The 11,911-nt window shown below is 42.2% G+C and overlaps 1 protein-coding gene across 1 annotated transcript; it reads left to right on the top strand.

Annotated features, from left to right (window-relative positions):
* The first annotated feature begins 1,158 nt into the window (after positions 1–1,158).
* On the top strand, positions 1,159–10,770 carry ALDH5A1 (aldehyde dehydrogenase 5 family member A1). The gene is made up of 10 exons (XM_071450803.1): positions 1,159–1,506; positions 1,635–1,718; positions 2,650–2,820; positions 2,956–3,072; positions 3,495–3,638; positions 4,506–4,649; positions 5,342–5,500; positions 6,805–6,974; positions 7,715–7,773; positions 7,927–10,770. Exons 1-10 carry the CDS (start codon positions 1,210–1,212, stop codon positions 8,130–8,132), a joined length of 1,551 nt encoding a protein of 516 aa, XP_071306904.1. The 5' UTR covers positions 1,159–1,209; the 3' UTR covers positions 8,133–10,770.
* Positions 10,771–11,911: the final 1,141 nt, after the last annotated feature.

The raw sequence follows: 11,911 nt of genomic DNA, 5'->3' as shown, positions 1-11,911 counted from the left end.
GCTTTCTTTTACTGCAAATAAAGTGATTTTTATAAAGAAAGAAAAACTGTGGGTATTCTTCCCACTTGAACTCTGTAATATCTGTGGGATTTGAGCAGTGTAATCTGTACATCACTGCACAGCAGCAGTGAGATTTTTGTCAAATCCAACAGCATGGCAAAGAGTATCCTCTCAGAGCTTGTCCAGCTCATGCTGTGCTTTCCTTACAGTAACTACATCCCATTTCACAAAGGAAATTAAAGCGAACTGCTAAAGCAATGTCAATAGAAAAACACTAGCTCCTGAGTTGCAGGTGATACAAATTCATAACCTTTGCTGAGCTGACAGGATACTGCGCACTCCGGTCTGGGTCCTATGGTCAGTATTGGAAGCCCAGATGATACATGGGAGACCCATGGAAGTACTCCTGCCAAGTGTACTGCTATGAACTTCTGGCTGCAGAGGCTGGACACCCTTCGCTTCACAGCCACCCTTCATGCATGTGCCACAGCCACAGCAGTCCCCAGCGAGATGGGACCAGCTGCCATGGGACCCAGTGCTCACAGGCTCCCAGGGGCCAGTGCTCCTGCAGTTAAGCACAAGTTAGCCTGAGGAGACTGAGAACCCTGAGACTTTATTGCAATCTGCAACTTCCTCACGAAGGGAAGAGGAGGGGCAGACACTGATCTCTGTGGTGATCAGTGGCAGGACCCGAGGGAATGGCATGAAGCTGTGTCAGTGGTGGTTTGGGTTGGGAATTAGGGGAAGGTTCTTTACCCAGAGGGTGCTTTGGCACTGGAACAGGCTCCCCAAGGAAGCGGTCAGACCACCAAGCCTGACAGAGTTCAAGAAGCATTTGGACAACGCCCTCAGGCGCATGGTGTGACAGCTAGCGTGTGCTGTGCAGGGCCAGGAGCTGGACTTCCATGATCCCTGAGCGTTTCTTCCACCACAGGGTACTCTGTGACTCTGGGCCTCCCCTCTCCCTACGAAGCGGGGCTCTCGATGGGGTGTGGGACACGAGGCTCCGGGAAGCAGAAGCCCCCTCCCGCCCCCACCCCCGGCTACGCTCCCACTCCTGCCCGGGCGCACCGGCTGCCCCGGGGTCGGGTGCCGCGGGCTGCGATTCCCCGCCAAGCCGCCGCTTCTGGCCCAGCCCCTCGGCAGCTCCTCCTCCGGGGCGGCGCGGGCGGGCCGTGCCGGGCCCGCCGCCTGTCGCCGAACGCGGCCATGGCCACCCTCCTGCCGCGGGGCGCTGCCGCCGCCCGCCGTCGCTTCCTGCTGCGCCCCGCGCCGCTCGCCCCGGGGCCGGTGCGGGCCGCCAGCCAGGCCCTGTCCGCCGCCCTGGTACGCCGGGGCGGCCTGGTGGGCGGCCGATGGGTGGAGACGGCTGCCGCTTTCCCCGTGCAGGACCCGGCCAGCGGCGAGGAGCTGGGCCGGGTGTCCGACTGCGGGGCGGCCGAGGCGCGGGCGGCTGTGCGGGCCGCGCACGAAGCCGGCGCCGCCTGGGGCCGCCTCCCCGCCAAGGTGAGCGGCCGCGGGAGGTGGCGGCGAGGGGGCCCCGGGGCGGTCCGGTCCGATCGGGTCTCCCGGGGCTTCGCTTCCCCGTCCCTGCGTGCGGCGGCCGCGGCAGCCTTGTCTCTCCCTCCTCCCAGGAGAGGAGTGCGCGCCTCCGCAGATGGTACGAGCTGATGATGGAGAACAAGGAGGAGCTGGCGCGGATCATCACAGCCGAGAACGTGAGTGGGGCGGCGGGGGTGGGCACGGGCACTGCCCCGTGCTGGCACTCGCGCTGGGAAAACAACACAGGCAGGTGAAAAGGGACACAAGTAAAAGGGACAGCCATCAAGCCTCTCCTTGCGTGCTTCACCAGTTTGCCATCATGTCCTTTTTAATAACCTTGGGCATATTGTGCACTCACATTGCTCTGCTATGTCGGTGGGTGACGTTTCAAACATTTCTCCTCCGGACATACATAAAATGCGTTGGTTTGATAACGGTAGTACCTAATCAGAGGAATCCAGACCCATGACGTGCTTCTTGGCATGCAAAAGCGTACATCCACCTGAACCACGGTCCCCGTGGCAGAAATGTTTGTGACTGGGAAAAATCATGCAAGTCTCCAAGTTGGATTCATACAGTGTGTATCACTGAGTAGTCTGGGAGCTCACAAACTGGTATCCTTTTAGACCAAACCTTGCTGGAAGATTCTTCAGCAGCTCCTCTGCTGTCTCTCAGCTGCTAATGGTCATGCAGTCCACTGGATCAGACCTGGGGGTGGTCCAAAGCAATATTCCCAAAACAAATAACCCTGGGATAAGCTTGTAACTGTTTTGCCATGATTTGTGTCTTTCTTCAGAGTGGTAATAGCAGCTAAGTTGGAGTTTGTAAATAAATACATACTACATTTGCTGTTTCTCTTCCTTGTCCTGGGCAGGTATGAATCCAGGCACAGCAATACAAATTATTGACTATACAATGATGGTATATCAAATCCACACAATTATTGCTGCTGCAATCATATAATCCTTGCTGGAGATTACAGTGTGTGTCAGAGGGAGGGGATCATAAAATACTCTGACAAGAAGAGAAACTCCAAAATTACTTGAATTTGTTTGTATTGCTTCTGTTTGCTGCTTACAATGTATCTTCACTCTGATTTAATCAAAGGGGAAGCCTCTGAAAGAAGCACAGGGTGAAATCACGTATTCAGCCTCGTTTCTGGAGTGGTTTGCAGAGGAGGCTCGACGGATTTATGGTGATGTTATTCCAGCGTCTGCAAAGGACAGAAGAGTCCTGGTGCTGAAGCAGCCAGTAGGAGTGGCAGCCATTATAACCCCAGTAAGCATAGCTGAACTCTTCTGAGTCACATAAAGGTTTTCAGCTCATCTCCCCAGTTCAAAATGTCACTTACTTCTGCAAAAACAGGAGGCAAAATTTTCCCAACTTTGACTGTACTATTTTCTCTCTTCCTAGTGGAACTTTCCCAGCGCTATGATTACCCGGAAGGTTGGTGCAGCTCTGGCAGCTGGCTGTACAGTCGTGGTGAAACCTGCAGAGGACACACCTTTATCAGCATTAGCTCTTGGGGAGGTGAGCTTTCAGTACTAAGCTTTACCTCAACAGTGGACTGATAACAGGGAATCAGATGGGCTTGGAAGGTAGCTCTGGCCAGCTTCATATATGAAGAAAGGACAAACTGACTTGATGCAGGTATTTTAGTCTATTGACAATCTTTGCAAATTGCCTCTAATATGGTCTAGAGCCTCAAAGCGTATCGGGCCATTTTGATACTCAAAATATCCTTATGTCTTTAATTTAGTTCTTTGAACACAGCTTAAACCAGAGCAAAGGTGCTCTCTCAAGCACCTGTGGCACCTGTTCCTGGTTGTGCTGAGTCCTTTTGGCTTCCATTGACTTACAGACTTTTCTTCAAAACAGTGAACAATCATTAAGTGACTATTCCTCTTACAAAATGCACTAATTATGCAAATTCTGTTTTTCTTTTGTTGCAGCTTGCAAACCAGGCTGGAATCCCAGCAGGAGTGTATAATGTTGTACCTTGCTCCAGACAACAGACAGCAGCTGTAGGGGAAGTTTTATGCACTGATCCATTGGTATCCAAAATATCTTTTACTGGCTCTACAGCAACAGGAAAGGTACATACGTGGACAGAATATCCTTGAAGATTATTACTGTGGTTATAGTAGAAAAGTAGGGGGGGAAAGTGTGTGCCTTTATACAGAGCCTTCTTTTCTGGCTACTGTACACAGATTGTCCAAATAATTGTGTACCTCTTGAGATACTGCTTATATGTCTCAGCATCAGTACTTCACAGAAGAATGCCTGTCTGTAATTCTTGATAATTGCCCTTTATTAAACCATAATGTGAACAGTCCTGTACACGATGTCCTTGGTTTATATCATAAGGTGACAACATACTAATAAGAGCACTGAAACTGAGTTTCAAAGGTGCCATTCAAGAATGGTTTCAGCAGTTGAGAGGAAGTATTAGAGGAGTGAGACCCTGGAATCTCTGCTATCAACTGTAGTCAATAAGCAATCTTGTCAGCATCTCTAATTGAATCACTAAAATTGCAGAGTGTGGCTACAAAAACACAGTTCTCTAGGACAGCTGTATGCAGAATGAAGCAAAAGTCTGGTATCAAGGCAAATCATAATACCAAATTCTGTCAGATCTTGGAAAACTTTTGTAAGAGTAGTCAAGATTTTATTACAAAAAAAAAAAAATAGAACAAAAAAAATTTGACAATATTAGTGTATAAAAGCTTAACCTGACCTGAAGTTGATCAAAATCTTTCTCTCCATTAGTCCTTGGCCAGAATTTCATCTTTAAGGATTTTAATGGATGAAAGTTGCTTTTGCCATAGGAGATGGTCTAACATTGTAGAGAAGATGCAGATTATTTCCTTGCCAGAGTTAATTTTTTACTCCCTTGCATCCATGATTCCACTGTTCACATCTGTTAGAGGTACAGATGTGTGTGTCTCTTCTCTTGCCTGCAGATCTTGCTGAAACATGCAGCTGGCACTGTGAAGAGAGTTTCCATGGAGCTTGGAGGACATGCTCCTTTTATTGTGTTCGACAGCGCCAATGTGGACCGGGCTGTCGCAGGAGCCCTTGCTTCTAAGTATAGAAACTCAGGACAGGTGAGAATCTTTGTCCTTGTTTCTAGACAGTGAAGAGCTGTACATAAAGTTTAAGCTGTAAATAAGCTATTTTATGTAAAAGGATAGCACAGAACACTTCATTGTGAGAAGGGTCCTGAACTCATAAATGGTTCTGGGTACTAAAGCCAGTTACCAGTAAGTCTAAACAGCGACACTGAAATCCCATATATTTTTGTCAGAGCAAAGGGGTAGCACAAATAAATAGACCATTGAAAGCACTTATAAACAACTTTCAGGAAGAAAGCAAACTCAAACTCAGATAATAAAGGAGTTAGAAAAAAAGACCCCTGACCACTAAGTGTGATTTGAGTTTTTGCTGCTCAGTCCAGCATTCTGCAGTCTAATTAGAAGGTATTTCATGCAGCTTCTGGACCTTGGTTGATCCATGTATCTGAGTCCACAAAACTCAACAAACATTTCCCCAGCGTAAGCAACTTGGCAGTGTGACATACTTCACACACCCACTGACAGCTTGTTGAAGTTGTATTTCTGAAGTGAAATGGGAGGTGAAAGAAATGGCTTTGCTGGGTAACAGCTTAGGATGAGGGAGGAGAGGCAGGGGACATCAGTGTAGTAACCTGATTCCGTGGTATGAGGGCCAGAATGAATTAATAGATGGATTAAATACAACATAAACTAATGTGGTTTTGTCTTATCTTGTTTGTTTTCAGACTTGTGTTTGCACAAACCGTTTCCTGGTGCAAAAGGGAATTCATGATGAATTTGTGGAAAAGTTTGCTAAAGCTATAGACAAAGAACTACATGTTGGAAATGGATTTGATGCAAAAACTACCCAAGGACCACTAATCAATGAAAAAGCAGTGGAGAAGGTATAAGTAAATATATAATTTTTAACATTCTAATTTTCTTTTTATGATTCATAAAATAACTACATTTATGTTTCACCTTTTTTTCCCTTGTTTATTAAAGCATATTTGCAGTGTGGCTGGAAGTGTGTTCTGTCCCCCAAGTCCATGTGTACGTATAGACAAACAGATGTGGACAGTTCATGTAACATCCCTCTGTTTCCTTTAAGGGAGAGGCCTCCTTTAGGAGAAACTGATTGCTCCTGATTACTCCCTAGCTGTTCTCAAGACCATTCACTGAAATTGGATACACTGTGAGAGCTGTACAGTGATCCTGCAGTTCTGAAGCACTGTGATTGACAAGTGCTTTTGAGGAACTGTGGTTTTTTTTGGCAAAAGCTAGGCAGAATAATTTCTCAGGGTTAAAAATACCAGAATTCTTGATATTTGAAACTTCATGTGCATGGTTTGGGTCTTCTGTTTTGAGTGACCTGCAACTCCAGGAATATTTATTTTTTAAAAAATCCTTAAAGTCACATATTTTATAATATTTCACTTTTCCTAAGGCTAAAGATTATTGAGTCAAGTGGCCCATACTTTGTAAGATATTACAGCTCAGTTGCATGCAGGCTTGGTTTGAATCCATCACACATGAATGCTGCCGGATTCTCTTTATAAAAGAATGGGAAAATATTCAGTTATTTGGGAGACAAAGGATATAGTCCTTGAATTTCTTTCCTTCATGTCTTCCCTTCTTGCATCACAAAAGTGTAGTACGTGTATCAGGTACAACTATATATACAAATAAACACTCTATCTAGTCACTTTCTGTAATTTCAAAGGACAGTATTCTAGGTAGGGATTGCTGCTTTAGTTTTCTTATTGCTTTGTTGTCCTTAGATGAATTGTAAATATTGGGGGTGAGTAGAATCATAGATGTAGGAAAATGTTCTCTCCAGTTCCATCTTGAGAGTTGTTTCTCTTTCCATGGCAGTCATACACTTCATTTCCATAGTGCTTGATCACTGATAGAAGATTCAGTCTTTAGTCCTGTAAAGACTTTTTCTCATATTAGGTGTAGGCTTTTAATTTCTACAGAAAAGTGGGCTGGGGACCACATTCATAATTATCCCTCTGAAATAATGTCAGACTGAGAGAAACAAGAATTGAAGAGAAATTAGATAATATTGGAAATGATCCTCTGCAAAGTGTAAACCTCTCTTCAAAATTTTCTCTTAAATATTGGGAGAGTATTATTTCTTCAGTTGGAAATGTATTATTGTTTATTCTTAAATGCTGACTTTTAACTTTTGTTATGCATACCTCAGGTAGAGAAACACATTAAGGATGCAGTTTCTCAAGGAGCATCTGTTGTGACTGGAGGGAAACGACACAGGTTGGGGAAGAATTTCTTTGAGCCAACATTACTTACTAACGTTACAACAAAAATGCTTTGCACCCAAGAGGAGACATTCGGCCCTTTAGCACCAGTTATCAGGTAAGATTATTAATTCTACAGATTAAAATTAACAATTAAACAATGAAAGATTATTTTGAATAAACAAAATTTGAAAGACAAAAAAGTATTTTTGTATGATCATACAAGTCTTGTAAAAAGATTGGGGTACACGTGTGAAAACATACTGTGGATCTGTGGCTTGTTTGTTTCTTTTTCTTGACCTGATCTTAGCATCTCTGCAACTTTTTGAAAATTAAAGTATCTCAATGGTTAAGCAAGGTTAGATAGCAGCAAAACCTTCATTGGCTTCATGATCTGTAGTATGAAATAAGAGAAAGGACTTTTGAGTTTGTCATGTGATTTGCTAGTTCTAAGCTTTTCTGACAGAGGATGAGTTGGAGCTGTCTGTTCTCCTTAAAGCCTTCCCTGCCTTTGTGCAGACCAATTGGATGTGATGGAAGAACATACAATTATCTCTCAGACTTGAGAGTGCTGTGTAGTTGGGGAAATAGGTAGGCTAACCCATGTGAAGTAAATGTCTTGGTACCATCCAGGTACCTCAGGGGGATAAAGGCAATCTTAACTACTTAACTGCAGTTTAAATTCAGAGAAAAAGGTAGACACTTCAGTGTTTCAAAATGAATGTTAAATTAATGTACACTTTTGAGAAAAATAAATTGACATTTTAATTCTTGATAAGACTGCTTCTTGTCAGTAAGTCAGCAAGACAGCCGGTGAACTGTGGGCCTCATTTTTGTTTTTTCTCTTTCTATTGATAGATTTGAGACTGAAGCAGAAGCTGTTGCTATAGCAAATGCAGCTAATGTGGGTTTAGCAGGTATGCTTCTCTGTCAGATAAATGTATTTCTGCGGTTTGGTGAGCTTTAATGCTGTGGGGTGATGATTTTGAATGTCATTAAGTCTCTTTTTCAGTCTTCTGCAATTGTTCCTTACTGATTTTCACTCCTGTATCTCTGTGTCTGCACAACAGGATATTTCTACTCCCAAGATCCAGCCCAGATCTGGAGAGTTGCAGAACAGCTGGAGGTTGGAATGGTTGGTGTTAATGAAGGCATAATCTCCTCAGCAGAGTGTCCTTTTGGTGGGGTAAAGGAGTCCGGCTTAGGGCGAGAAGGCTCAAAATACGGCATCGATGAATACTTAGAAATAAAATATGTCTGCTTTGGGGGATTATAAAAGCCTTCAAACAGCACAATCCCCACAACTTGGGAAAGAGTGCTGTTGTTTTTATAAGCTTCTTGAGCCAGAAATATGTATGAATGCAACCTCTACCTTCATTAGAACTAATCAGCCCTGTCCTGTGTGTGTATAGAGATATCTACAGTATTCTGTGCTGCCAAATGTTTTTACATAACCTTTGTTTATACACCCAGTTTTTCAGCAATGTGATCACAATGTCCATTATTTTTAGTAAAGAGTAGGGATGTATATTTATTGTTCTTGGATTATCCCTGTGTAACTGGGAGAACTTTGAGACTTGTGCATAATGAAAACAGGTTGTGACCTATAGCAAGGGAAACCAGACCACCATTTTTTACTACCTTTAGTATTTCAGTGTGGATAAAGGAGGCTTTGGGATGGCAGTCTCCCTTTAGAATTTTTTGTAAATACTCACACTTTCTAATGTGTTATGTGACCTTTTTTAGAAGCAAGTATGTGGGTTTTTTGTTTTTGTGGGGGTTTTTTTGTTGTTTTTGGTTTGGGGTTTTTTTGATTGGTTGGGTTTTTTTTGGTTTTTGTTTTTTTTTAATTATGGGAGAAATCTGCTGCTTACAAAAGGTGAGGAATTGTTTTGAGCTATATCTAGGCATCCACATAGGCTGACAGACAGCTTTTTCAGCACTGTTAATGCTGACTGCAAGGCTGCTTTAGGTTTTTGAGCAAAGAAGTGTACTTGGGCCTTAATAGCTTGCATGTCTAGGATGAAATATAGCCCTTGTTTGATGCCTGTTAGCCCCAGCAGTCCTGGGAACAGGACAGTCCAGGACAAAGAATTGCTGGCTTAGTGAGAAGCAGGAGGAAGATAAGATACTCACAGGAACAACTTGCAGAATTATAAGGGGAGACTGTAAGGGCAGTGTGAAGAAAGCACAAGTGGTGATAAACTCCCTCTCTTCCATAAAAAGACCATGACTCTCCTTGGGTAGAAGTACAGTCCCTGACGTAAATATTGCTGAGTGTCTATAGGAACATAACTCACCCCCTTCAAAGAACAGGAGCAGATATCCATCCCTATTGGTTTGTGTCTTGAATTGGATTTGTGGTTACACAGGTGAAGGTCCTTTAGGGAGGAAGGTTTAAAAACCTTTGAACATGGCTCATTTGTGACCTAATAAAGATTTAAATAGTGGTGGTTAGAGGTGAGGCTTTGACCTTTGGCTTGACCTCACTATTCTGTCATCTTCAAAAGATGATGTAAGGCTTCCTCAGTATGAAATAAACAATGTTGTTGAAAACATTTTAATGGCAGTCAAACAAAGCACTTTAAATGTGCAATGTTAATTTGGTGAATAAATCAGCACGGCAGAAGTTAAGTGGAATAAATTTTGTTTCTTGTGTTCATTATTAAAAATAAATAAAAGAAGGCAATGGAATCCTTCTTCCTATAAAGTAATGAATGTACCCTTTAAAATGAAATACTTTAAAATATTTTTATCCCATCAGGCAAAGAGGTACCAGGTAACACAAGACTTAGAGGGAGCGAGAGCAAGCTGGAACAGTTACACAGGGTTTTTGTTTAAAGCGCACATAAAGTAGCATTGACTGCTACTCCTTATTTTTAAATATTTTTTATGGTTGTATTTGTGTAGCAGTTGAGACCAGGTGGGTCTGTCAGTACTGTGTGCATCATGCCAACTGAAGGGCAGTTAAAGGATATTTACTGCCCCTCCAGTAATTCCCAATTCACCAAACCCATGTATTTGTGGTAGTAAGGACTTTAATACTGTTATCTGTGCTTGTCAAAACCACAAAAAGGATGGCCTCTTTCTACACTAGTTGCAAGAAACTTTCCTATGCCCAACTTCTAAGATAACGCAGTTGAGCACACAGGCTGCCTGAATTTGGGGGATACAGGAGAAAGCTGTTTGCCAGCCTTGGCTACTGATGTGTTTAGTATTAATTGGAAAAAACAACAGGGTAAAAGAAGGTCACACCTAGGTGCCCAGCTTCCACAACACAGTGATGCAGGAATAGTTACAGGTATTGTACACAGGTAGAATATCTGCCACTGAAATTCAATTGTATCTGCCTGTGAACTGCATAAGGTCAAAATTAAAATCATCTTACTTGCAGCGTATGACAGTGTAGTATTTAACATGAGTGTACTTCTTGGGACAGCGCAGTTGGAGGATAAATTATTTAACCCTTGCTCTCTTCACTACAAGTTACTGATAATGCATTGGTACATTTAAAATCTTAATGCCTTTTAATGTGCTTTTCTGATAATGGCACTTCTAATGAGTGTTTAATTTTTTTTTTTTGCAAATAATACTTTTTACAATGCCTGATAACAAGCACAAACAATAATTAAAGATAATGTTTGTAAGAAACTTAAGAGATATTTTTGTCTAGATTGGATTGTGGTTGGATACCAGCTAATATCCTCATGTCAGTAAAGTCTACATCAGTTAAGCACAGAATAATCAAAGTTATCTTCATAGCAAAAGCTGGGATTCTTCAACAAAAGACTTACTTGAATTCTCACACCTCAGTTGTGTTGATTGCACTCATGTTAGTTTAGCAATTCCTGGATATTAAAACTGTGATTAAAAAAAATGTTTTCAGTTAATAAATAACTTCTGTGAAAGCATCAGATTTTGTGGTTTATTACATTATTCAGTGCTGAATTTATAAATTTACAGTAGCCACATTAAATTCAATCTCTCAGATTTACAGAGATTTTCTTCTGACATCTTTATCACTGGAAAAGACAGCACTTCTTTGCATCCACATGTTGATATAGTGTAAGATTTCCATACCCCCAATTAGAGTCCCTTGAATCTAAATCAGATAGATGAGACTACTTGGGCACAGTAATATGCCATCAGTCATTTTGTATTGCCAGTCTTTTATGCTGAGTCAAACATTTTTATCACAAAACAGATCAGAGTGTCTTCCCTGCTTCTGTAATGTGATTACATGCATAATTCTTTATTTCATTTGTTAAGATTTGAAATAGAATTTTTGGAGCTCTTTTACTTCTATTTATTTAAAACAGTCTTGAAGCCTGAGAAACTGTTTAAATTTCCATCTTGACACAGTCATGGCCAAGTTCCAGTTAATTTTCCTAAGTTACTCTTTAAACAGCTGTTTCACAAACACACACACATCCCCACACACACCCCCACTGCCTGACTTTCTGTGTAATGAACTCTAAAGAAACTACGTTTACCTGTTCTACTAGATATTAACAACTTAGCTATCTTAAATATTTAAGTGTGGTGTTTAGAAGCCCTAAGTTACATTTTAGCATGTGTTTAAAGGGTTTCTAGGTCAAAATTTCCTGCTTAGGTCCTTTCAAGAAGAACCATGAGAAGCTAGTGGTTTAGTCAGTTCATCAGTGAGTGCCAAAGCTGCTTAGCACAACTTGGCTGAAGTTGTGTTGGAATCATGTCCATTATCTTCTGCTGCACCCCTTACTCAACTGGGATGGGGGAAGGCTACTGCTATTACCAAATGTTCAGTGCAATAACAAAGGGGCAGATTCCATCCTTCAACAAAGGACACATATATCTCATCAGGTCATTTAGCTGCCAGGATTCCCTTGCAGTCCAGTGGCAATGTTTTGTGCCACCCAGACTGTGGTACTGTGTATCCAAACAGACTTAAAAAGTTGCTTTCATGCTGTGTGATTTTTCCTTACAGAAAGACACTTGTATCTCATAGCACCATTTATTATCACTATTCAGCACAAACTTAAAACACGGTGATGGAAGGATTTTTCTTTTCCAGTT

This window comes from Agelaius tricolor, unplaced genomic scaffold, assembly GCF_023055355.1.
Source record: "Agelaius tricolor isolate 1412-34295 unplaced genomic scaffold, bAgeTri1.0.p SCAF_2, whole genome shotgun sequence".
Classification (NCBI taxonomy): Eukaryota; Metazoa; Chordata; class Aves; order Passeriformes; family Icteridae; genus Agelaius; species Agelaius tricolor.
The sequence above is the reverse complement of the archived record's forward strand: the minus strand, read 5'-3'. Positions and strand labels throughout refer to the sequence as shown.

Coding starts and splice junctions, on each gene's coding strand:
- ALDH5A1 (XM_071450803.1), top strand. CDS start 1,210: ATGGCCACCCTCCTGCCGCGGGGCGCTGCCGCCGCCCGCCGTCGCTTC. Junction 1,719..2,649: donor GGATCATCACAGCCGAGAAC/GTGAGTGGGGCG, acceptor ATTTAATCAAAG/GGGAAGCCTCTGAAAGAAGC. Junction 7,774..7,926: donor AGCTAATGTGGGTTTAGCAG/GTATGCTTCTCT, acceptor TCTGCACAACAG/GATATTTCTACTCCCAAGAT.